The sequence below is a fragment of the Oreochromis niloticus genome, linkage group LG15 (genome assembly GCF_001858045.2).
Source record: "Oreochromis niloticus isolate F11D_XX linkage group LG15, O_niloticus_UMD_NMBU, whole genome shotgun sequence".
Lineage (NCBI taxonomy): Eukaryota > Metazoa > Chordata > Actinopteri > Cichliformes > Cichlidae > Oreochromis > Oreochromis niloticus.
In genome coordinates, this window is record NC_031980.2 from 8,005,080 (window position 1) to 8,031,437 (window position 26,358).

General features: G+C 39.7%; 1 protein-coding gene across 2 annotated transcripts; it reads left to right on the forward strand.

Annotated features, from left to right (window-relative positions):
• Positions 1 to 25,272, forward strand: hbs1l (HBS1-like translational GTPase). Of its 2 annotated transcripts, XM_003440651.5 has the most exons (18): positions 26 to 307; positions 955 to 1,023; positions 1,251 to 1,382; positions 1,592 to 1,843; positions 13,022 to 13,130; positions 13,368 to 13,573; positions 14,412 to 14,577; positions 15,315 to 15,432; positions 17,629 to 17,775; positions 18,820 to 18,894; positions 19,003 to 19,120; positions 20,719 to 20,787; positions 20,904 to 21,008; positions 21,495 to 21,585; positions 21,841 to 21,949; positions 22,107 to 22,207; positions 23,999 to 24,143; positions 24,231 to 25,272. In XM_003440651.5, exons 1-18 carry the CDS (start codon positions 265 to 267, stop codon positions 24,240 to 24,242), a joined length of 2,067 nt encoding a protein of 688 aa, XP_003440699.1. In that variant the 5' UTR covers positions 26 to 264; the 3' UTR covers positions 24,243 to 25,272. The 2 variants fall into 2 exon arrangements, with proteins under 2 accessions (XP_019201507.1, XP_003440699.1); XM_019345962.2 differs by lacking the exons at positions 13,022 to 13,130; positions 13,368 to 13,573; positions 14,412 to 14,577; ... (9 more) ...; positions 23,999 to 24,143; positions 24,231 to 25,272 and adding an exon at positions 2,306 to 4,840 and having other exon boundaries at positions 1 to 307.
• The last annotated feature ends 1,086 nt before the right edge of the window (positions 25,273 to 26,358 follow it).

Consider the following 26,358-nt stretch of genomic DNA (forward strand, 5'->3'; position numbering starts at 1 on the left):
TTTTTTTAAACTTTAATTATGCAAAAGCTCGGTGTCGATGAAATGACGTAAATACAACTAATACATTTATTTTCTTTTTTTGTTTGTTTTTTTGTGTTGTGGTTACATTTATGTATTTGCGTGACTGTCGAATCTATTGTGACCTGCCTGCTGAGGTAGGCTAGCTTCACACAGCAGCAACTGCAGGAGCTTCGCTGGGCAGTGAACACATGTCCGTGAACCGAATTACATAACAGTGGCGCCGAGAGAGGAGGCATAATCAACATGTCTCGTCATAGAAATGTTCGAGGTTACAACTACGATGAAGGTAGATGGCAAAAAGGGTTCCGATTTAAATGCCGCGGCAAGGCCTCAAAGAGCTAAACCAGTTAGCTGTTTACAGCTAAGCTAAAGTTTACAGTTATTCAGTAGCTGTAGCGGCTAATGCTAGGTCGTTTAACTGGCAAGATCACACTGATGTCGTGTCACTTGGCACCTAGCGCAAGATAAATTGTCCCATAACGACAGTAATTACTTATACCCACGCAAACCCAGGATTTTAGGTTAATGTTATAATGACAAATTTTGATGTGAGGTGTGTGTAGCTACTCAATTTACTAATGTTTACTCAGGTTATTGCCAGCTACTTGCCTAGCCTAGCTTGCTAACTATCCAATGTTTTGTTTGTGTCAGTTACACCAGATTCCTTACTTGCTCTTCTTTACATTCACATCTCCCCATGTTGTTAACTTGCGAAATATCTCTGTAAATAAAGCTTAGAGTTTAGCGATTAGAGGAAAATCTCCAGGTTTCCAGTGTGCAGTGGCATTCATAAAGTTGCTGACAAAGCAAAGTCACAGCTGGCATAAAGGGGCTTTACTGCAACTGTGTATACGACTGTTTGTGTGAGGCACAACTAAATGAGCAAAGGTATCCATCTAAGTGTTGTTTTTCTTCTTCTTCTTCTTTTTTCAGACTTTGAAGATGATGACATGTATGGACAGTCTGTGGAGGATGACTACTGTTGCATTTCACCAGCAACAGGTTGGTTAGCATTGATGCATAGTGAAGATGGAGCAAACTAATTTGAATCTGTCTGAAGTTAAGCATACACTGTATTTTCAAATAAATAACTTTTTTTCATTACACTCATTGATAACAATAGTTGCTTGCATTTCCAGTTTAAGTTTGAAAGTATGCAACATTAAGTAGACATCATGTATGATAACGTATAATCTACTATTAAAATTAAATGGTTTTGGCTTATCTAGCAAATCAGTTCATCTACTCGCGTCAAGAAAGACATGCACCAAGGGAAGAGCCTTTAGAGGAGGAAGAATTTGAAGATGAGGCTGTCCCTGTGTCCCCTACTGTCAACCACAACCTCAGCCCTCTTGATCAAGGTAGTATTTTTAAGCACACAACTGTGGCTCAGAATATAAAAATTTCTCAACTTGTTTTTTGTGTTTTCACAATTAAAGGTTCCATGCACCAATTCCTTTTGTCCTTTAAACTTTTGTTTGAAATTGTGCATTTTTTTTTTTTTTACTCTTTGCTTTTTGTATGGATCACAAATCTATTGTGTGTGTCCAATGTTTGCTGTACTCTTTAGCCAAGCTGTATTCCTGTCTGGACCACATGCGGACTGTGCTGGGAGATGCAGTGCCGGACTCAGTCCTGACCCAGGCAGCCATAAAATGTGGATTTGACCCACAGAGGGCACTGGACGCAGTACTGTCTGAAGACACTAAAACCGCTCCAGTTACCAGAAGTACAGCTGAAGAGATTGGTACAGTAGAGCGAGCTAACCAGGACAAAGCGCCACAACCACAAAGAACCAAACAAGAGGCTGTGGCTGACAAAGGTACACCTTGAGTGGGTCAAAATAAAAATGTTTCAGTGATTGAAAACTGTTACCCCTGAGTGATTCAGTGTAGTAACACACCGGGAGGACGTTAATTTGTGGCATTTAAAGGGTTGTATAACAGATTTGGGTTTTCTGTGGAGTTTCATAGCTATGAAAAATTTTTCTGTATAGGTGGGTGTTCCAAGATAAGTATTTCCCATTTCCTCCTCAAACGCAGTCAACATAAGTCACTGCTGCTAGTACTTCTATATAAATATGTGTCATTATTGGGTGTATGGAAGCCTAACAGCCAGTAGTGTTCTTGGTTGATTTCGCACAAATTTGTATAGTGATACAAATGTTTAACAAAGTGCCTTCTTTCTGTCTTTTTTTTTCTCTCTTTTGCTACATGATTGATTTGACTTCTGCTCCCCCTCACCCCTACTCTTCGACAACTGCACTTGGCTTTTGTAAGGTAAGGAGCCTGCTTGTCTGCTTCTCACACAGACACGACATCCAAGGCACATGAAGCCAACACACATGGGCACAAACATGAACATCCACATGTACCTGAACTAAAAGCACCCAGCTTATGTGAACTCTTATCTCAACCAAATGCTGGCAGCTGTGAAAAGCAGGATTTTAGCCTTAAAAACATTAGCCCAGGTGTTAGCAGTGGTGGTAGTCTGGCACAGCTCATCTCTGAGCATGAGCAAAAGAATAAGGGGTCAGTAGTAGCTGACACAAGGCAGGGTTCGGACGTTTCCTCATCCAACAAAGGACTAAATGCAACAACATCAGCATCCATTATGTCTAATCAGAGTAGTATTTCACTGGGAGCTTTGGCATCTTTAAAGACGTTATCAGCATCACCAGCCTCTCCTCCCTCCATCCTTTCAGTTTCACTCAGTAGTCTATCGCTAAACAACCCCAAGACAGCAGCTGCAGGCTCTTCTATGGCTGCTCCTCCTGGATTTGGGAGTCTCAGCTCTGTTGTGCAGAAAAATCAGCAGTCTGTTGAGGTTGGAGGCAAAGCCATGCTGGGTGGTTCAAAGGGCAGCCCAACATTGGCCGATTTAATCCAGGAGCACTCAAATCGAAGCCCAGCTTTCAGTAACTCGCTCCTTACTCCTCAAAGCAGCATACCTTCTGTGATGTTTCAGGGAATGGCTGCACCAGCACAAACACTATCCCTGTGCGAACTTGCTTCCCAGCACCAAAACAGAAAGAGTTCCCCTCAATCACAAAGCACTGAAAGACTAGTGAACGTTCTCTCCTCATCAAAAATAACTAGCATCACTCCCCCATGTCTGGCTGGCACTGTCTCATTGTCCCAGCTTGCCTCGCAGCATTACAGCAACAGTTTCTCAACTTCCCCTAAGCCTTTCAGCTCTGAATCTCCAGAAAATGCACTGAAGCAACCACCTGGTCTCTCTGAGCAGCTCTCTTTGTCACATATGGCATCTGAACACAAAAGCAAAACCTCAACCACCTCAAATGGGTCACAGTGCTCCCTCACGTCACTCTTTTCACCAGCAAAACCAGAGAAGACTGGCATGTCAGAAGAGAGTGCTACAGAGGGTGGTGCTAAGTGTGAACTCGACCACAGACCATACCACCAAATCTTCAGACAACCTAAACCAGGTCACACTATTGATCTGACTTCACTGATGGCCCAGTCACATGGAGAAGGTCTCCATCAGCTTGAAAGTGACCTCCCATCACCCATGTCTCCAGCTGCTTTTGCATTGGGGTTGGATGTTTCTGTTTTTGCAAAACCGTCAGTGTTTGCGATTACTCTGTCTGTTCAGACTAGCAGAAGACAAAAGAGGATGAAAAATGTACTGAAGGGAAAAATAAAAGGTCAGAGGACAGGAAGTTATTACAAGGCCTTCCTCTCTCAGTCGCAGGAGAAATCCAAAGAGCAGCTTCCCACACTTTTGCCGATTGTACCTTTCCGCTTCGACACCCCTTCGCCTGACGACATCGTCCGTGCTAATCAGCGGAAAGCTTTCACCAGGTAGCCACAAGGAAAGCGCTTAATTCAGTTGCATCTACCTTGGTGCTAACTTGACTTGCTTTGAATGAGAACCCCACTTCTTTCTGGACCATTTTGCTCCTATCACTGAACTAAACCCAGAGATGCAGCACTCAGGGTTGCAAGTCTGCACTCATGTATGGGGAGTAAAGGAACTTTTGGGTCCAATAAAATGACATGATCACTCTGATCACTGCTTAAAAAAATAATAGAAATAAGATTATTAAAGCATTTATGTATTGTTTTTAAGTGAACACACACAGAACAAAGAGAAACGAACTCACTCTGGCAGCTTAACAATAATCTTAGCTAACCCGAGCAAACTTTCAAAGAACAATTTAAGTATTTTAGGAACTTTTAGAAAGATTTTTCTTTCTTATTGCTGTAGTTAGCTTTCTCTCCTTCATTTTAAATGTAGTCTTATTTTTGTATGCTTTGAAGGCCAATGGCTTTTTAATTTTTTTATGATCACAGCAAAGAGAAAATTCACGTATACTCTAGATGTGACTTTTTTTTTTTTTTTTTTTAAGTCTGAGCTGCATGAACCCTCAAAAGACAAAAGAGGTTGACTTTGTTTGCAGGTGTGCTGCAGCTATTGGAATATGGATCAGTTAACCATTGTACTGGTTTACTGCTGCCTGTGTTTGAGATCATGGGTTTGACTTTTTGGTTTAGAGGACACCTGGAGATTTTCCCATGAGGGAAGAGGAACACATACGCATATGCGCACAGACACACAAATGCATACACAAAGACAAGCAAAATCTTTTAACTGTTAAATATTGAAAAACTGAGGTTTTTTGCGTGAAAGCACTATGAATAATACTTTTACTGAATTAGTCAAAGTGAATGCCTTCATACTGTAGTAAAAGATTTTAATTTCGTTTTGTACACATGGGTTTAATTCACACTGGGTGTGTCTTCGCACACTGCCAAAGGTTAATTTGTCTGTTTTGAAATAAAGATGATTGAATTTATGTACTCTGAGTGAACCTCTGTCTAGTCTTCTCCTTCAGTTTTTGCGAATGTGCATGTGTTAAACACGTTTTTTGGCTTATTGTAAGGAACTAATTCTACATAATGAATTAAAAGTGCTCTGTTTTAATGTAAAAATCTATAGTAAAGTTCTAGTACAGGACAATAAACAGTTGGTCACAATAGTATCTTTACCAGTTAACAGAACATTTGCCTGTTTTTAAAGAGACATTTTCATAAAGAAAACATTATTGTTTATCTGCAGTAAAGCTTCCATTTTTTAAACGGTTATGCTAAGGTGTCTTAAGGCATTTTTGATTTTGACACTCTTGTTTTTTTACTCCTTCAGTGTTTTTTTTAAGTGTGGGAATTCATGTTGGAAGAAGAGGTGTAAACGTCATGCAGGTGCAGAGAGTAAACTGGACCCCTGGGGTGTCTGCCAGAAAGGAGAGCCTGAGGGAGATGATAAATGATAAAGGACAGTTAGTGTTAACAATAGCAAGATAAACATTAGAGGTGAAACAGGTTTTTCAGTGTACAAAGCTTGCAGTCCTTGGAAAATGGTGTTTGGAAATAATTAGATGCACTGGATGTGTTGTGGTCTGTTTTGTGTGAAAAAGTGCAGGTCCAGAGTGTTTTTATAGTGTTTTTTTTCAGGGAATCAAGAGATGAACGAGTTGTTATTAGTAAGTGGTTTTGTCCAGCAGCTATTTGTCCTTTTTTCTCAAGGGGAGCCGCTGTGTGGGTTTGTGCAGGAAGCCGCACTCTTGGAGAAAATGTCAAGCCAAGCACATGTCAACTCTGCACAGCCGATAGACTGCTGTGCCTCTTATACACCACCTACGTAGGAAAATCTGATCAAGCCTCTCAACTTTCACAGCTTTCTCAAAGGCTGTGACAGATCAAATCCTTTGTGTGTCTTTACAGGCTCTGCATCTTTTGCAAGGCATACATGTTGCACAAACTATGATTGGTTTTGAAGTAGTGCCAACTCTGGAAAATACTATTGTTCTAACAAGTGGTCAAAAGTAAGCAGATGCACTTGGACTTACATGCGTCAGTATTGTGTCTTTTTTGTGGTTTGTGTTCTGTTAAAGGGCAAAATGGAAAATTTTGCATTCAGAACATAAGAAATTCGCGAGTTGACCTCAGTGCTGTGGTTGAATGCAAGACACATCCTAAATGTCTTTTTTTAAAAACCATGCGGCTGGCATGCACAGTAGTTCCCCAAATTTGTTAACAGCTACACTTTCCCAGGAGTTAATGACATGCCAGTCCTACTACTTCCTAATACCAATTGTGCAAATATATATACTGTACTTAGTAAACATGTAACACATTTAAACGACCACATATTACTTATAAATAAAGGAATCTTTGTAAGCAATATTTGACTTACAAATCAAGGAATCTCTCTGTTCAGTATTTACTATGCAATCATTGTCACCCAATGCGTTTTTGAATATGAAATTGTTTGAGTGAGTGGTTCTCATACTTTGCCTGAAAGCTGTTTAGCTGTTTCCAGTAGCTGAAAATCTTTGGAGGCACTCACTAGCTCCTTTCCTGTCCCAAATATCAGCTATTAATATGAGCTGAGACAGTAAATATAACTCTATTTTAAACTTTTCTCGGGGTCCAGGCCGTGGTAAGATTTTATAATTAGATTTTATTTGTGTCTGGTGGAGGGTTGTGTATATGCATGCACGTGCAACGAACAACCTAATTGCTTGTGGTCCTGTGTTTTTTCCCAAGCAGTGGGGTTGCTGTCCAGGTAACAGAGTACTCCTCGATGCATAGGCCCATATCACCAAGCCTTAGGTTACATCATTTTCTGATGTGCACATCCCAGAATTGTAACAGTATGTTGACGTGACACAGACCTCAACAACTGTGATAGGTCTGTGTGGTAATAATGTATGTTGCAAACCTAGTAAGCGGATTAGTAAGATTATAGCACTGTAAAACAAGATATAATAGGCTGTAATTATATCTCACTTTCTTATATTGCTAATTCACAATTCTGCCAGTGTAAACATACTGTTTTTTTTTGTTTTGTTGTTTTTAATTATACATGCGTAGACTCTTTAGTCTTTCTTTCTTCCTGCATTTCAGTAAAAGTATCTTGATCACGATTGGATTTTTTCAAGTCTGATATTGACAGCTCAGTTTGACTCTTTGACTTTTTAAATTTAATATAAAAGTGTCATGTTGTGATATAATTGCTTTTGCGATGGCAGGCGTTTATGTTTTTTAGTGCATCCAACCAGGGGACAAACTCGGGTATTTCTTAGAGCCACATGTCAGCTTTTGATAGCGAGTTAATATTTGAAAAGGAGCTGCTTCAACAACCCTCTAACAAAGAACAGTACTTTACAATATCTAAAAGAAAACTATTCCAGCTAAGGGTGGAAGCAACAAATAAATGTGTTTTCACCACTTGAGGTAGAAACAACCCGTCAAGTACAAGAAAGTTCTACAAAGGAGGAGATGCTAGCAGGGATGATGCGTGCCCCAAATGTAAGCAAATGACTCCACCAAAAACTGCTTGAGCACTCGCTAATTACACTCCATATGACAGTAAGAGCAAACGATGGATGGAAATTACTGATGTGGTTACACAGTGGAAAAGCAGGGCTTTAGGCAGCTGGTTAAAAAGCTCAAACCAGGATACAACATCCCATGTAGAAAATATGGTTGAATTTGTTTGTGTAACAGTGCTGTGCAGCTCTTGTAGTGTTAGTCATTGTCAAAGTGTTAAGTGGTTATTTTATACTTAAATTGTCCAGGGAAAAACCTGATAGGTTACTTTTTTGCTTACAGTTGAAATTCTGGGACAGACTGTAGTATGCCTGGGCGACCTGCCTGGACATATCATTTGCCCAGGCATATATTGGTAACATGCCCAAGCAACGCACCCAAGAAGTCAATGCTATGTGTTGGGGGAAAAACTGGATAACATGCCTTTCAGTGAAACCATCAGCAGCAGGGAAGTTTTTAGTCCCATCTAACTGCGGTTACCTTCGAAAGCACGACCAAGTGCTTCTTTTCAAGTTTCTGATCTCATTTAGTTATTGCAGTTATTGTTTGCAGATAGGGAGTGTCATATAGTAAATCCTTAACCTACTAATCGCCTTGCTTTAGCAGAACTTTATTTTTATGCCAAAGTCTGCTTAGCTGCATGAATTATTAAATGACATTGATATTGTTTGTTTTCCATTCAGACATGCTCTAAATTTGCAAAAAATTAGATAAAATGTGGGAAATTTATGTCTACAAGGAGGTGTGTATTAATAATTTAGCTGTTAGGCTCTATGCATTCCCGACTGTGGCAGAAAAGATTACAGTCCCCGCTGTTTTGTTTTTTTTCATGTTGGCAAAACAGTTCAGCCTTAAGTTGTGTGCAAGCCCTTGCATATTATTCAGAACATACAGTCCTGTTTAACTGCTCATTAATACAAATATTTAATCAGCCAATCACATGTTATCAACTCAACGCATTTAGGTATGTAAACATGATTAAGACAATCTGCTGAATTTCAAACTGAGGATGAGCAACTTGAAATAATCTCAGACTGGTTTCTTGAACATCAGTTTCATTGTAACTCTAAGGGCCCTGCAGTCAACAGATCTCATTCCAGTAAAACACCTTTGGGATGTGGTGGATCGGGACATTCACATCAAGGATGTGGATTCAACAAATCTGCTGCAACTGTGTCACACAAGCACGTCAATATGGACCAACATCTCTGAGGAATGTTTCCAGCACCATGTTGAATCTATGCCATTGAGAATTAAGTTAGTTCTGAAGGCAAACGTGGGTCCAAACCAGGGCTAGCAAGGTGCACCTTGTAATAAAGTGTTGTTAAAACCATATTTTAGCAGCTTGTTATAAATGGTACATTCAGATTTCTAGGCTCCCCCGATCACCATCAACTTTTGCTAAGTTAAGACGTCTGTAGTTTTATTCTTAAACCATGTAGTGTATGACCCTTTAACCTTTTTTGGTGGTGGGGGGGTTGTTAAGTTGTGGTTTTGGGATAACTTAACAAATATCCACGAAAAAAAGAGTCAGATTCTTAAATTAGTTAAGATTTTAAATGTTTCTCCAACTAGTTTTATATGAAACACTTGTGTAGTAGAAAAATAAGTCATCCAATGGGAATTACTCTATAATGTAAAAGTGCAGAAAAAAGATCCTGTATGCATGAGCAACATACAGATGACAGACATCTTAATGTATGAATATAATTATGACTCAAAATGTAGGTTTGAACAGGAATAAGGTAAAAGCCCATATACAGTAAGCCTTGAGAATGTGGGTACTTGAGTCCAGCCACAGTACAGTGTGTCATTTCAAAACCTCACTATCATTACTATCATTACCCTGCTTGATGCATGGTGCTGTTAAAGTTGGCATAGAGACTTGTTTATTTTTCCATGCGGGTCTTTTGGCGTTCTTTCTGCAGAAGGCGCAGATGTGCAGTCATGTCCGTCATTAAAGAGTTCACTTCTAGATTCCTCAAGCAAGAAAGCACTGAACAGCAATGCCACTTAAAATAGATTAACGTTGTTATTTTTTTTTTAGACAACAGTGTAAACCACAGTGTACATTAAAGTTATAGGTTGTCGTGCTGTAGGTCAGAGACATTAGTCTCTTTTTAAACCTGTTTTGAACTATAAAAACACATTAGGTGAGAATTTCAAGTAGCTTCTGTGACTAAAGGTTAACTGCTGAGTAGGTGGAAGTCGCAGATGCAGAGATATATTTTATGAAATCTTCACTTGTGGTACTGACACTGTGGGTCTGTTATGACTCATCGTGAAAGGGGTCAGATCCTACTCATAGTTTTTGCCTCCACCGACAGTCTCTTTTTCATTCATGTTTCCATCTATTTTTCAAACATGAATGAAGTTTGACTCCCAGATTGTCTCATTGATAATAGATCCGCAAGTTTAGGGTAGAAGATTGACTAAATTTAAACCGAACAACCCCATGGATTTTTATTCCAGCCTTTATGGTTGAAATCATGTTATTAAGAATAGATTTAAACTGGTTTAAATCTATTCTTAATTACGTGATTTCAATTTCCCTTTTTTCGGTTTTTGTAACAATACAAATTAGAGATGAAACTGGTACACTGGCACAGATTCAGAAATGTTAGGTGACTCACTTCAAATATTCCCCTATTCCTCCCCACTCCCACCCCTCTCTCTCTCATTAGATATTTTGACATAAAGTCGACACACCTTATATGTCTCATAGGCTCTAGCGGCCTCAAGTGGTTGGTGTAGTCTTTGCCCCACCCCTCACCTTTTCTTTTGTCTGCACTGCGTTTGTGTGTTTGGACAGACGAGGGAGGGTTGATTTGCATATCCTGGGTGCACTCCCTTTATTCTGTCATGAATAAGATGACTCACTCGCTCATTCAGTCACACTAAGGGTCCCCTATAATAGAGAAATCCTGGATAGAAGGATACCATGTGTTTACTTACCAGTCCAAACAAGGTAAAAGATCCTGCTCTGCGCCTTGGAGCTATATCGCGCCGAATCATTTTTCTCATGTTACCATCCTGTTTGGAAAAGTGTTGCAGTGTTTTGACAAAGCAACATGCACAGTTAATAAGGGGGTTGACATTTGCTTAAGACCTTGAAGGAGTACAGCAGAATGCTTGGTTTTTCTTTTTCTTTTAGCAAAAACAAATTTAAAAAAAGCAAAGAACCCTTCACATACTTTAGAGCATGATGTATTTTCTTTTAATCACAATGTGTATTGGTAGATTCATTGGATTTTCCCAGTTGTTGTATCATTCTTACTTGCTCTAATGAAGTCGTGTTAGCCTTGTTTTCAAAAACAGTTGTGACTCTTATGTGAAACATGAATAAGAATGAAATCAGTTGACATAATTTGAACTATTTTCGCATTTGAAAAAATACAACAACAAACTTTAAAATTATATTAATCGATTGATTGAATGAAAAATTATCCTGGTCCAAAATCTATATATACCATTCACAGCTGTGCCGGTAATCCAAACGCACAAACCCACCCCGTCTCTGTACCATCATGTTTGCTGGCCTTTTTTTAATATACTGACAGACTGTCAGTGGATGTCTGTCAAGGACCCTGTCTGAGGGCCTCAAGCTCAGTATTGGTATTTGTAAATTTTACATTGTCCACAGTACTTGGTGTTCTGCATATAGACAGCAATAACATTGGGTAGATGTACAATTTATAAAGCACCCCTGCACTACAATGCCACGCCCTTTATTGCTTGAAGATCACAGCCTTGCATATAGAGATTCCTCTATATTTTGTGATTTTTTGCACTGCTATCTCAACTATGTTGCTAACATCTATATTTTAAAAGGCAATAACATTTCCCAATTTGACCCTTAATGTTTTATCTTTGTAATGATTTCAATTAATAAGTAGGTTTTGGGTGATTTGCAATTGACTGGATTTTACAGAGGGCTCCAACTCTTTTAGATACAGAATTGTAAGTGATTTTCAAGTGGCCTGATGTCCTGTTGACACAGGTGGTAGAAACCTCTGTGTCTCTGAACGAGGACCAGAAAAGCCCCCAGCTGCATGAAGAACCAAAATTCCCCAGAGAGTACTTTTTCCATCTCATGTTGCTGCTTACTGCAGGACAGGTGAAACTGAAACAGTAGATTTCATATGATGGTGGTGTTTTTAAAATTGCTGTAATTTAATCGCAGCGGTGGTACTTTTTTAAAAATCTTTTTCTTTGGTCGATTAGGTTTACCTGTCATTTCTTAAGCGTAGTTTTCAGTTTTTTATCTCAGTTGTTGCAAGCTCTGCTTTGGTTGTCCCCTTTTTCCACATTTAAGTAGATATGGATATGTGTGTGGGAATCAACAGTATGCAAATGCCATTAACTTAAAAAGCCTCACTTGAGTGTGGTGAGCTGACTTGTGCGGCAGTGTTTCTGAGTGAAAGGGACTTTTTCTCTAATGCAGAGCAAGTCATTCAGAGAGTGTTTGGTTAGAGAAAGTCCATTAATATTCTGTTGAATCGCACCTCTTTCCTCTCATTTTCCCTCAGGGTATTTTTTATGATGAATAAAAGGTATAAACATGTAAGGATTGGCAGAGTTGTAGTATTTTCATAAAATTCATGCTAAACAAAAGCTAGAAGATGAAGGTATATCCACTGCTTTATCACTCCAACACATTATAGAAATGCTGAAGGAAGGCAGTGGGTGGTTGTGTGGGAGTTTATCCTATTTTGATACAACAAGGAAAGGAACATAAAATGAAGACTAATAGAAGTGGCGGTTTATTAGATCTTAGGCCCTTTTCACCTTGTAGCAGTTCAGGCTTTCTGTTGTGCATATATGGACATATTTTTTTTTTAATCAGTCGTGTGTGCGTGTGTGATAATGGATGCATTCACTTTCAGTGCTGCACTTGCTGAGGTGACACCTTTTCAAAAGATTCATTCTGCGAAATGCTGTGTCACACTGATCTATTTACGTGGAGACGGGAGGCAACGGCCACTTCTGAAATTAACCCTTTCTGAACCAGGATGTCACTGCCGCGCACAGACGCACAGTGTGTGCAGTAGGCTTGGCTGTGCAGCCCAGTCTAAATGAATCAGAAACGGGTTGATATGACTGGGACCGGTGGCCATTTGGGACTGGGATGACAAAGCAATGACCTCAACAAGTCTCACTGCTGCATAATATGAACTAGCAATCAGATAGATATGAGGCTCAAAGTGCAACTTATTGCAATCTGCACTCTTACTGCTCTCAAGAATATGCCAACGTGCAACTATAACCAGTAAAATAGTCATTACCTGAATCTGTTGGACATCACTGATGTGTGCATGGTTGTTTTAGACTGTTGTAAAACATTATCTACTTAATAACACAATAAATATTTACATTATTTGTCTGGACTGGTTAGACACATTGTGAATCTGAGGTTTGAGGCTGCTCCACTTACTTACTCTGACTAATTGTTGAAAGATTGCATCTTAATGTCTTTTAGTTTAGCTAATATTTCTATATTAACCTTGATCTTAGTGCATGCCAGAAAAGTCTAGATGTAAGCAACCACAGTGGAAAAAAAACAAACTGAAAAACTTTTTCTCCTTGGAGAAAGTGTGAGTCATGGAGGCCTTTGTTTGCCTTTTTGTGTCTCTTATTTTTCTCAGCTAAAAGCAGAGATGCTTCTCACAATAAACTGGACTCTGAAGTTTTACCCAAAGTGGCCCGCATGACCGTCTCTGGAAAGAAGCAGACTATGGGTTTTGATGTTCGAAGGTAACTTAACCCTTCCCCTGTTGTCATGTTCAGATTGTTCTCTTAAAACAGTAAAAAAAGGAAAAAAAGTTATTTGACTGTGATTTAACTGAAGTCTTTAGCCTTTAGCAAAATTGTGGTTTCATTTAAAGCAAAAGCTAAAGACTGATCTGGTGGTTAGAAGGAGATTAGAGCTTGCGAGACATAATTTTCACGTGTTGCAAAGAAGCGTAATCACACTTCAATTTCTCTTCTCAGCACAGGGGAGAACGGTGTTGTCGTCACAGCTACAGAAGCTGCCTCCAAACGCCCCGAGACTCCATCTAAAGGGTCCAACGGGGACGAGCCCGTCACCGGTCCCACCCCGAGCCGTTCATCTGGGAAGGCACGGCAGGCCATCAATATCAAAGCTGAGCTGGAGAAGCGACAAGGGGGAAAGCCTCTGTTAAATTTGGTAGTTATAGGTAGGCTGAAAATACTAATATTAATGCTCCACCTTTATGAATTACTTTGTGCACCACTCAGTTAAATAGTACTTTAACATTTAATGCTTTGGGGTATTTTGAATGCATGCAAATCCAAGTTATAAGTTAAAAGAAGAGAAAGATCAGCAGTCACAGTGCTTCGAAATTTGGGAGTGTACACAATAGTATGCTGAGTGGGAGTTCCTTTTTTTTTTGTTTTTTTTAATCGGGCCCTTCTTGCAGAGTTGGTTTTTCCCCTCATATTCTAGAACTGGTGTTCAGTGTCTTGATATTTCGATTTACAGTTGGGCAGTTAATCATATTGAAGATCTCTTCTTGCTGCCCTTGTTTGGTTGGCTTTGCCTATGTCACAGTTGAATGTAGTAAATGAGTCGAGCTTCAGACAGGCTCAGTTGCTCAATCATTATTTCTCATTCTCAGTTACAGCAGAAAAAGTGACTTGGTAGTTTCAGAAGTGCAGATGATTCTAGTTTCCCACAGCCTATGAAACCTTTCGTTTTACCACGATACCCCCTCCTCCCCCCCCAGAACCTTCGATCCTTCTTCCCATTTCTTTCTACCCCCCTTGCCACTTGTGCAATTCTGCTTATTTCCTTCTCCCATCTGTGGCTTCCCTTTGCTGTTTTATCATTTTCGGTCCTCCCACCTGTCTTATCATTCTTAGCACATTCTTCCTCTTTTCCTTATCTGTCTATCCCTCCCTCCATTCCTCGTCAGAGTCCTTTAACACTCCCCGCCCTTAGAGCCCATTTTCTTTTTGAATGACTTTCTTCCTCAACTCGGCGCTATCATTACATTGCTAGTTATCTCTCTACAGGTCACGTGGATGCGGGTAAGAGCACACTGATGGGCCACCTGCTATATCTGCTCGGCAATGTCAACAAACGCACCATGCATAAGTACGAGCAGGAGTCGAAAAAGGCAGGAAAAGCCTCCTTCGCCTATGCTTGGGTTCTGGATGAAACGGGCGAGGAGAGAGACAGGTATATATTGACTATGAAAGTGCGCACAAAGTGAAAGATGCATGTACAGTTATTACATAATAGTCAGCAAATTTATATTTGCAGAGAAAATGTGCATTTATTGTTTTTAAGGACATATTTTTATTACATAACATTATATTTATTGCTCAAAAAAATGTTTGCCTATACATGCATTCCAATTTGAGGGTAGAAATCAGATTTATTAGCTGACAGGTAACTACTATTATGCTAAAAGATGTGCGATGCAACTTGGAATCTCTTTTTGCTGCAAGCTTTTTTAGATTAGAAAAGCCTTGTTGAGTTAGGTCAGTAGGTCAGTCTTGCTCTGGATGGATGAAAAGGGTTAATTTGTTACAAGAAAGCTGTTTTTCCTACGTGACATGGAATTTTTATTTCTTACAAAAGGCATTTATCATGAAAAAATATGTTGTCCCTGCTTGCACTCTGTTGTTATTATCAGAGTGAAACGGAAGCGAAATATGGCAGAAACAGAAAGTGACATGGGTGGGAATCCGTATTCAACTTATCACTAAGTTCTGAAGCAGATGCGTAATACTGACGAGCCTCGCCCACCAGACGTGCAGTTACACAGGAAATGACCAGGACTTTAAATCTGGATTCCCTTATAAGGCCTTCCAGCCACTTTAGCACGCTATAAACATTTTCTCATATTCAAGTGCATCAAATGGTTAAAAAATTAATTGTTGGCTTTTTTCCCCATTTTTTTTGTGCTTCAGAGGTGTTACAATGGATGTGGGCATGACAAAGTTTGAGACAAACTCTAAAGTGGTGACACTGATGGATGCACCAGGACACAAAGACTTCATCCCCAACATGATCACGGGAGCTGCACAGGTATAACATGAAAAGCTCTTCAAACAGCCTGATCAGTGCATGTAAATCAAGGCTGTGAGTGAGATGTCGCTAGATATTGGTGGGCTGCACAGTTACAGTTTACGAATGATCGAAATGGACGTGCCTGATGAAATTTAAGTGCTGCAAAAATACAAAATCAGACCTCATAAGAAGAGGGTACAGATGAATATGGATGAGTATAAGTAATGAAGTTAGAAAACTACATCTATGTACAGGTTAGTAATCAGATACTTGAAAAAGTAGATTGAATGTATCTATAATTTATGAGATGAATAATAAATATAATGTAATAATATTGAAGAGGATACAATTTGAAAAATACCTATTTCAGTAACCTATGTCCTCAGTAACCTATGTTCTCAGTAACCTATGTTCTCAGTAACCTATTTCTGAAAAATAGGTTACTGTTTATCTAATCCTCTGCTGTACTCTACTCAATCCATTGGTTAGCTGCAAATATGAGTCAACCATTTAAACATTTCTAACCGATCCTAAAACATTTTTCTGACTCTGAAAACTTCTCGATTAAAATGGCCGCTTTCCCTCCTTCCGCACCCCGACATCTTGAAATAACTTCGGTGGTTTTGGGTGTTGGTATCACAAGGTGTTTTTGCAGGCATGGGTGTGCTTGTCTGTGTCTGCTTTGGGGAGCTCGTGTAATTTCTCTTTTACCATATGACTGTCCTCACATTTACCTCTTCATGTAGTGACTAAGGGGTTTCTGCTGTAAGCAAATCAAGGTGACAGTGTGTCATGTACTTAAGAGGATATTTTTCAATGTATTTTCTCCAGTAAAGCATGAATTTCTAAGTCAAAATGAATAGAAATTTCTGTAATGCCACCTGCTTATACTTGTATATAGTATAAAAGTATAAAATATTTTGTGATGAAACAATCGGGGCATTCTTTATGACCAATATCAGTAATAGGGCTTCCCCCATCAGTCAGCTGATTTAATTATTTTTATTTAATGTGCTTTAGCTATAAATTAGGCTTTCAGGGCATGCTCTCTTTGCAATTTCTTCCTTGCCTGTTCAACTTGTGACTGTTTTTCTTTTTGCATAAGATGCTGTGCCATTTTTACTCAGTTTACTAAAGTTTAGAGGAGAGCATCCAGTTGCTGTGACGCATGTGTTCAGTGCAGCATCTTAATGCTGGCTCACACTCGACATGAAATGTCCAAACTGTGATGTAGAACATGGCTTCATTTAATGTTAAAACAAAGAAATTGTGACACAGGAGGAAGCACAGCTAGAAAGATGAGCCAGCAGGCAAAAATCTAAATTTTCACACAATGTAAGTAACTCAGCACTCAGCTATCCCACTGGTGACATTAAAAGGTTTACACAACATGCACTTTATGCAGTTCTCTAAAGTGATTTTCTCAGGAAGTGCATATAAACATCAAGGGTTAAGTTGGTGCACTTTTGCTGCTGAATCTTTGATACATCCCTTGATATACATGCTCAAAACAGATTACAGGAAAAAAATGTGGTGAACAAAAACAAGATTTTGGGTTTAGATTGTGATGCTTGGAGTGGGCGGAAAGCTGATATAATTGCAGTTTTTCACAGGTTAAATGTTTTCCAACACTGAGAAATTTCCTGGGCCTATGTTTTGGTGCTGTAAAAACTCAAAAAATGCTGAAAGAAAAAATAACAACAGAAAGTAAAAAACGGAAAATGTCATTCTTTCATTAACTTGGAAAATATTCATAGCGTGATGATAAAATTTTACACGCGATAATCAAATATTCTAAAAAATAATTGTATGAAAACCCCCCCGTCAGTGCTCTGTTCTGTATTGGCTCCCTGCTTCTCACTTTCCTTGTGTGTGTTATTTGTGTATGTGGAAGGGCAGGGAGGGCTCAGAGAAGAGCCATGCTTCCTAATATAAATTACTACAAGCAACAACAAAAAAAGCCCCTAAAACTTGAAGGTAGTTTATGCACAATATATAATCAGGACCTGTTCTGAAGACATCAGTCCTGCTCATGTGAAAATCTGATAGCATTGCAAATGCTTTCTAAATGTAGAAACATTAGCAGTGGTTTATAAAGTTACAAACAGAATATATTTTGGACAATTTAAAAGTGTGTGGTTTTTATTTCTAAGTCTGCCTCTGCAGAAACATATGCATGCCAGCCTCAACACCCCTTCGCCTTTCTCTCTCCAGGCTGATGTGGCGGTGCTCGTGGTGGATGCCAGCAGAGGAGAGTTTGAGGCAGGCTTCGAGGCAGGTGGTCAGACCAGAGAGCATGCCTTGCTGGTGCGTTCGCTGGGTGTCACTCAGCTGGCTGTAGCTGTCAACAAGATGGACCAGGTCAGACCTTCTTCTGCACTAAAACGAAGCACTGTGGAGGCATTTTTAAGACAGTTTTTTTTACAGATGAACAATATGAGTGACAGTCTGTTTGTTTTAAACAAATAAACACACAGTCCTGCAGGTATGTTTAAAAATTAACGTAAAAAAAAAAATGTTCAGCTTGTCCACTGTTGGCTGAATCCAGCAAATCCTGCTAAGGTATCTTTTTTCTTTGTTGCAAAAGGTGTGCCCAGAATCTCCCTTTTCTGTTCAAGAACAACATTGTGGAGATGTCCAGATTACAGGAAACAATCAGGGAAAGAGCAGGTCTGTTGGAATAATAGTATATAGATGGACAAATCAAAGAGTTGATTGGTCAGAATAACTGCATAAGCATGGTCATCATTGCTGTAGGTACCAGGAAACTCGAAGTCAGTGTCCTGACTGTAATAATTCTGCAGTTTTGAAGATCAGTGTGAAAGTTGACACTGCAACTTTCAGTGCTACTGAAAAACGATGAAATCTAATCTATCAAGAAAAGGCCTGGTAACAGGCAGATTTTCAATCCCAATGAAATATGGTGGTGTGATGTTCAGTAAGAATTACATGAAAGTATATTTAAAAAAATCTAACATCTGGCATCTGAAGGAATTTTAGAAAAGTGGGTCGATATTTTAGCCTATCATTGTTGTACTAGTACTGCCCATCTTCGGCTTAAGGTGGTATTTCTAACCTGTGAGACTGCGGGTGTACTTGGTTGACACCATATGCAGGACTGCATATGGTGTAAAATTCACAGGTTGTGCACTGCAGTCTCAAAGAAGTTACTCTATTTAAAGTTTTTTTTATTTTTATATATATACACCTTCTGAATGTTGAAGACCTTAACAGGAGAGAATAAGGCCTTAAGAAACTGTGTATGTGTGTGAGATTGTGTTTTTGTTTTTGTTTCCTATAATCACTGGCATGTTGGTGACACATTTCCATATCAAAGCAGTGCTGAAGGGGAAACTCTGTTTCTTTGTGTTTTTCCTTTTTCCTGTATGTTCGTTTACACATCAGGTAAACTGGCAACAGGAGCGTTTCCAAGAAATCATCTCGAAACTTGGCCATTTTCTCAAGCAGGCAGGATTCAAGGTGAGCCGGCATGAAGTCTGAGGACATAGCTCTGCATCTGTATAATATTTTGGCTGTGAGTAAATATTTGCTCTCTTTCTTTGATTCCGTGTTTATCTGCTCTTCCAGGAGTCCGATGTTTTCTACATCCCCACCAGCGGCCTGTCAGGAGAAAACCTTGCCACCAGGAGCTCAGTGTCACAGCTCACCTCTTGGTACTCTGGGCTGAGCCTGCTGGAGCAGATTGGTAATACACTGTGGCACGTCTTGAGCTGCCGAAAGCGTTTATTGCCTTTTGACTCAAGCTACATTTTCACTCTCTACTTTTCTAAATGTGTGATCTGACGTGATGAGTCACGAGTTTTGTTTCCTAAGAAGGTTGACTGCACTACCAATGCCCAGCTATAGTTATAGAGCAGGATTAAATATTTAAAAAGCTTTATTTAAATTGGAAGATTAACATAAGTCAGTAGACTAAACTCATGCTAACGAGTTAACTGTCTTTATGTAAATCGAAATATATTGCCTTGAGAAAGATAGTCCAAATTTAAGGATGTTTCTCTTAAATCTGTTAAATCCTGGAGTGCCTGTTGTTTGCAGCACTTATATTTTTGTCAAAATAAGTTCACCCCTTTGCAGTTCTGCTCTCACTGTTTTTGAAGGTATGCAGAAAGAAGAATTAGTCATATGTAGATCATCAAGTTTGACAGCTTGAAATTCATCTTGCTGTTAACTAATGCAAAGAAAACACCATAATGACATTAAGAGCTGCAGGTATTTACTGTAAGTTGTTTATTTCCATAGGCCTCAGTCACACAGGTCTAGAGAGTGGTCCTGTGAGCCACAAGGAACAGTCTGTTTTACCCAACCAGTTGGCCAATAGTTGCTAGAAGTTGCTAGGTGCCTTACTGAAAACCCCTTCTAATTGCTTTGAATGCTTTGATTGCGAAGAGATTGTCACGCTTGCCTATAATTTGCATGGAAGATGCAGACATGACTGCAAGTACTCCCACCTACACCGACTGTGGAGACCGTTTGTCTTTGATTTAAAAGCTGTGCTTTCCTGCTGCACTAACTTTTACTTTGACTGTGAATATTTTCTGTTTCTGGTTTTTGTCACTTTTTTAACTTATACTATCACTTGGTGTTTGGTTTGCGAATGGTTGCAGGCAAGTTAACATCTTCCATGCAAACTAGAGAGAGAGCAAGAGCGGTAATCTGCCAGCAGCTGGAGGTAAAGCGTTTATAGTGTAGTGTTGGTTCATTAAACTTACAAGTGAAAGATCTCTGGTTCAGTCCCAGGAAGGTCAGCTGGTGTGAGCTGAAAGTGTTTTTTTTTTTTTCTTTAAACAAGAAAAATGACTGAATATTTGATTACATTTATTATATTTAATTACTGAATGACTCAACTTCCTTTCTTTGGGTTGGCATGAGTGTTAAAACACCAGATGGAATACCTAAGACGCTTAGCAGCATCGAGTTAGGTTTAATGATTTTAGCACTGAATGTGGATTATCTAGCCAGCTTGACACGTTGCAGCTGCAGCAGTGTGTTTTTTGTGCAACTTTTTTTCTTGAAATGAAAGCTGCAGAATCCATGCATTCTGACTGTAAGCATGCTGCAATAGACGTGACTTACTTGAAAATGATTCACGCAACACCGCCTGACATGTGAAGTTTAGCTTCCATAGAACTGACATCTGTTTCAAAACATTCAACATCCAGTCTGTCCGCTTACAGAGAAGATGATTCACCGCCAATGGTCACTGGACAGCTCATGTTATTTACCAGCATTTTACCGCTACTCATTGTTTACTTCCTCTTTGTTTTTTTTCCCCCTCCGAAGATGCTTTCAAGGCCCCTCAGAGGTCTGTAGACAAACCTTTCAGATTGTGTGTCTCCGATGTCTTTAAAGGTAACGTTAAATATGGAAATGGGCCCTTGATGTCTATTTTCTTAATGTCTGTTTTCATTTCTCCAATTTGTGTTTGATTGCTGAGATTTTGCTGACATTGCATTTTCTCTTCCCAGACCAGGGTTCAGGCTTCTGTGTTACAGGAAAGATCGAGGCTGGTCATATTCAAACTGGAGACAGAATACTGGCAATGCCTCCAAATGAAACCTGCACTGTCAAAGGTATGCACTCATGTGCTTTTTTCCCTCCCCTCCCTTTCTTTGTTAAATGAAATGTCATCGGGGTGGGCTGAAAAATAAAATCCTTATACGGCTCGGTTTTTAGTATCTGTACTAAAAACTATCAAATGAGAGCTCAATTATTTTTATCTCAAAGACTGTTAGTCATAGTTTGACATTAATACAAGAAAGCATCACTCAACACCCACTGCACAGGTGGAAAGTTTATTTTTGGCAGCCATACAGTGAATTTCTGTAAACCTGAAGGGAAACAGATTGATAGCATCTCACCAAAACAATAGTTTGATATTAATAAGAAGTAGAAAAACGTGTACATTATGCAAAATCACAAAGAAAACAAATGTAAGCCTAACGTCTGCTTACATATAGACCTTTTTTGTGTGTGCGTCTGCTGATGTGGATGAGTGGTAAACACTGCCACCTTAAGGCAAGTTGGGGAACAACACTGTGCTGCTCTTTGCACTGCAGGAATTACTCTACACGATGAGGCTCTGGACTGGGCTGCAGCAGGAGACCACGTCAGCCTGACACTCACTGGCATGGACATCATTAAGATCAAGTAAAGAATTAATTGCTAAAGACTTCATGCACCTTTATGTGCTAATGTAAAACTGAATGAGTATTTTGGAATATTTCCTAAGAACGGTAATTTATCATTTATGTTTTGTAGGACATGTAAATATTGAGGTCTGGTTTACAGTGTTTTAATTAAATACAGACTTTATTTATTTTGCTTGTAGGGTGTTTTTTTGTTGTTGTTGTATTTTAGTGTACTTTATTTTTCAAACATATTTTTCTGACTGCTTCCTTCTAGTATGGGCTGTGTGTTCTGTGATCCCAAAGAACCTATTCGAGTTTGCACTCGATTCAGAGCTCGAGTCCTCATTTTCAATATCGAGATCCCCATCACACAAGGCTTCCCAGTAAGTGCCAACAAACCTCTGCTTTTATGCACAGACACACCTAAACAATTCTGCCAAGATTTTAGTGATGACAGTTGCATAATTATGTTATGTTAAAACGGCTCTTTGCACAGTTGTATGTGCTTTAACTGTAGAAATGTCTGCACGCTTGGTGTAGGTACTGTTGCACTACCAGACAGTCAGCGAACCGGCCACCATAAGGAAGTTAATTAGTGTTCTACACAAGAGCAGCGGCGAGGTCCTGAAGAAGAAACCAAAGTGAGTTTGGAAAAGGATTTATCATCATTTTCTATCCAATTATGCACGCCAGCATTTTTGTTTCTGTTTATTGTGTTGTTAGGAGATTGTTTTTATTATTTCCTTCGTTTATGGTAGCGCTGAAGCTTTTCTCTGAACTTGGAAACAATGAATAGCCTTCAAAATAAAATGTTCATGGTACTGCCTTCCAGCGCCTTAATGTCAGTGTGTGGGAAGATGTGGTTAGTTAAGTAGGACATTTCTTTTTCCTAAACAAAACTTTACACGAACAGTAGTTTGGATATTTACTGTAGATGCACATACACTGCTCAAAAAAAAGGAAAAAAAATCACCACAACATAACACAAAGCATCATTTTTAGCTGCTTTGGCGTAAATGAAAGTGAGAAGAGTTCAACTGGAGCGGAAACGACAAAACGGGCCCCAGAAAGGAGGTTTTGCAGGTGGTGGCCATAGATCATTGCTCTTGCCTGACCCCTCATGACTGATTTTTTTTTCTTTTTTTTTTTTTTTCTTTTAGTTGTGCCTCATGCTAGCTCACCCAGGTTGGCACAGTCTCAATAGTGTGGAGGAGATGCTAGGCAACGGGCAGTTTTACAAAGAAGGCCGTTGAAAGGCCTTAACCCAGCAGAAAGTCTGGTTTGAGGGGGAACAGGAGGAGGAGCGCTGCCGGAGTCCTACAAAACTCATGTGCATTTTTTTATCACAGACTCCATGAGGGTGACATGGAGGGCATCCTGTAGTGGGACCTATGCTCATAGCTCTGTTGCCTCTGCACCTGTTGTCATTTTCATTTATGTCAGAGCAGATGGAATTGATGCAAAATGGTTTATGCTTCCTAACATCTGGACGTTGAGTTTTCAGTGCGAGAATCATTTCACCAGTCATCCAAGTGACTTCTTTAGTCTGAGCTGACTGCAGGTTTCCCCAACTTTATTAAGTCGACTTGTACCTCAAGCCAGCACATATAAATCAGTATTTAAGGTTTTACTCTCATCATCCACTGGAGCGCAAAATGGGTGTTATCAGGACGCTACAACACAGAGCGAACACGATCCCCAGAGACCCAGTGAAAAACGAAGCAGATGAACATCGTATCAAAAAGCCCAGAGTAAATGTGGTTATCCCAGCTGGACATTTGACAAAACTGGGAAAGGCTTTCAAATCCCACCACAAGGATCGGGCTCCCAGCTGCGAACAGAGGAATATAGTGTACGCTGTTAACTGCCAGGAGGATTGCTGTATATATATCAGGGAAAACAGGTCCTAAGTGGACCTACAGGCCAGTGGACACTGTTTCAATGATGAGGATGTACACATGCTGGACAGGGGGGAACGCTGGTTTGAGCGCAGAGTCAAGGAGGCCATTTACGTGAAAAGGGACCATCTCTGAATCGAGGAGGCGGCCTAAGGGTACATATTTCACCATCTTACAATGCTGTGATCGCAGCCATTCCCCATCTCTCTGTGAATAATACTGGTGGCTATTGGTCAATGGTCATGACAATTTGCATATTAATGATCATGAAACTGACCTCATGACCCATTGTTAGTCATTATTAGTCAGTAGTGCTACTTTCAGTCATTATGCAAATATGCTGTTTATGATGTTGGGAAACCTGAAGTCAGCCGAGACTGAAGAAGTCAGTCAGATGAGTGACAAAACATTTCTCCACTGAAAACGCCACCTCAAGATGGCATCATATTAAACCCCTTTTCGCCATAAAGTCAAGTTCTTGTTAGAATATTCAAATTCATGTCATGCTGCTTCTTGTGTGTCTTTTCTGTTGAGGTGTTTGAGTAAGGGTATGAATGCCATCGTGGAGATCCAGACCCAGAGGCCCGTGTCATTAGAGCTGTACAAAGACTATAAGGAGCTGGGCCGCTTCATGCTGCGATATGTTGGCTCCACCATCGCCGCGGGGGTTGTCACTGAGGTAATGAGTTGGATCCTGTGGCAAAATAGTCCCCCTTCCCCCGTTTAATAAAGTACTCTTACTCCATTTAATTTTTCTTTCCTGCAGATCAAAGAATGAAGACCATTTCCGTCGACACAGAGCCGACTAGCCGGACCTTGCTCTGGAGACTGCATGCAGCCAGAGACAAAGTGCAATTCAAAGAGATCAAAGAAACGCCGCTCATGGAGTCGGAGCGTCTTATTCATCCATCCATTTATCCAATCAGTGTAGCAGCTGCTCCACCCGTCTGCCCTCAACATCAGTAACTGCACAGATATCAAGTGTGTGGCAAGACGTCACAAAATAAACTCCCAATGCATCCGCCAGCTCTCACATCTCAACTCAGTGTTGCTGAGCATCCTCATCAGTCATACAGGCGCACTACCCAGCTCCTGCTCACTCCACCTTTATCTGTCAGTAAAGCCTGTTGCTCTTAAATTGATTCCACTTGATTAAACCAATGTTTTCTTTAGACTCTGAAAGACTGGTACTACCCTGCTGAGCATCTCACAGTGATGAGTTTAACTATGTTCTTTTTGAAGGAGCTGTAATAACACTGGCTTTTATTTAAGGAGTGAAAGAACAAGTCCATGTTTTTCCCCTCTCTGCTTCTATGCATGAGGGGTCAGCACTGGGTTTACACTGCCCTGTTTTCCTTGATGAGGCTTTTCTAATCAAAACTAAAATTTAAAAGCATGAAAAAACTAATGTTACATTATGTGGGACTCTAAAGGGCAAAATAGTATCTTTTTTCTTTTAAACTAGAACTCTTTTTTTAATTTTAAGTTCAATAACTGAAGGGATGAAGTTTAATGCATTCAAATGTTTACTCTAACCAGGGTAGAGTAGTTTAAGAACAAAAAAGTGAAAACCATGATTTCCAATTGGAGAAGGCATTTCTCATTTATGGTGAAACGATAATAGAATTATAACGGATTTTCTTCTGCAAATCAGCAGGAAGATGTTGTTTGAAGACCTGATCTGATTTCCCTCTTTATTTCTTTTTCTTTTTTTAAACAAAGGCTCATCTGAGTGCAGTTTGGAGTTCAAAGAGTTGTATCATTTCTGTGCAAAAAAAAAAAGAAGAAAAAATGCTAAATGAACATCAGCAACTTGTGGTTTGAGTTTTGTTTTCTGCATCTGAGAAAATTCTTTCATCTAGTGACTCTTGAGATTATTATCAACACGTAAGCCAAGAAAAACAAACCTTTCTGGAAGGCCATCTTCAGTAAAAGTGAGTTGCATGTGATGTTGAACAAAGACTTAACTTTGGTCCTGACAGTCTCACAGCTAGAATGTAAGGCACCCAAAAACATGCCTCTGTTATGCTTTCATTTAGAGGACAGATAAGGGATTCTGAAAGTAGATGTGAAATTATTTTGCAAAATGCTCACAATTGCCCCCCCCCTCCCAACTTTGTTTTCTTGAAGCTCTGACGCATGTTGAACAACCTACTCATTGTCACCTCTAATTGCACACAATTTAGGGTGAAAGTTCAATGAGAGTTAAGTTTCCATTCTCCTTTTCTCTTTGGAAAAAACAGAAATATAGTGGTTATTTTTTTTGCGTAGTTCCATTGCCAATGTGACGTACCCTGAGGTAAAACGGCTGAAGAGATGCACTATGAAAGGACGAACGTGTCCTGTAGAGTATACAGGAATTCTCCAAAAACAAACACAATGATTCATCAGATCGGTCAGCGGTTTTTGTCACTGCGTTAACAAATGCATGCGGGCCATGACCACTTCTTAGTATCTTCTTTTAGTCGATTCTGTTACATTTTCTTGTGATTTGTTACCAGCTTATCGACCATAATGACATGATAGCATCACACAGTTGCTGCAGATTTATCAGTTGCAAATCTGTAATGCAAACCCATTTCCACCACATCCCAAAGATGCTCTATTGGTGTGGTGTGCTGCTGCAGCCCATCTGCTTCATCGCGTGAGTTCAGAGATGCTCTTCTGCAGACTTTGATTGTAACATGTAGTTGAGTTATTGTCATAAACATCAGCAAGACATTTTCACCCAAAGAACTGCTTCTTTGGATATTTTCTCTATCAGGCCATCCTTTGTAAACCCTGGAGATCAGCAGTTTCTGGAATACTCAGACCAGCATGTCTGGCACCAACAATCGTGCCCTATTTAAAGTCACTTAAATCCCTTTTCTTCCCCATCCTGATGCTCAGTCAAC

Bases quoted from the DNA above. Each gene is read 5' to 3' on its own strand.
- hbs1l (XM_003440651.5), top strand. From the start codon at position 265: ATGTCTCGTCATAGAAATGTTCGAGGTTACAACTACGATGAAG. The intron at 18,895-19,002 runs GTGAGCCGGCAT...CTGCTCTTCCAG, and splicing joins TCAAGCAGGCAGGATTCAAG to GAGTCCGATGTTTTCTACAT. The intron at 21,586-21,840 runs GTAAAGAATTAA...GCTTCCTTCTAG, and splicing joins ATGGACATCATTAAGATCAA to TATGGGCTGTGTGTTCTGTG.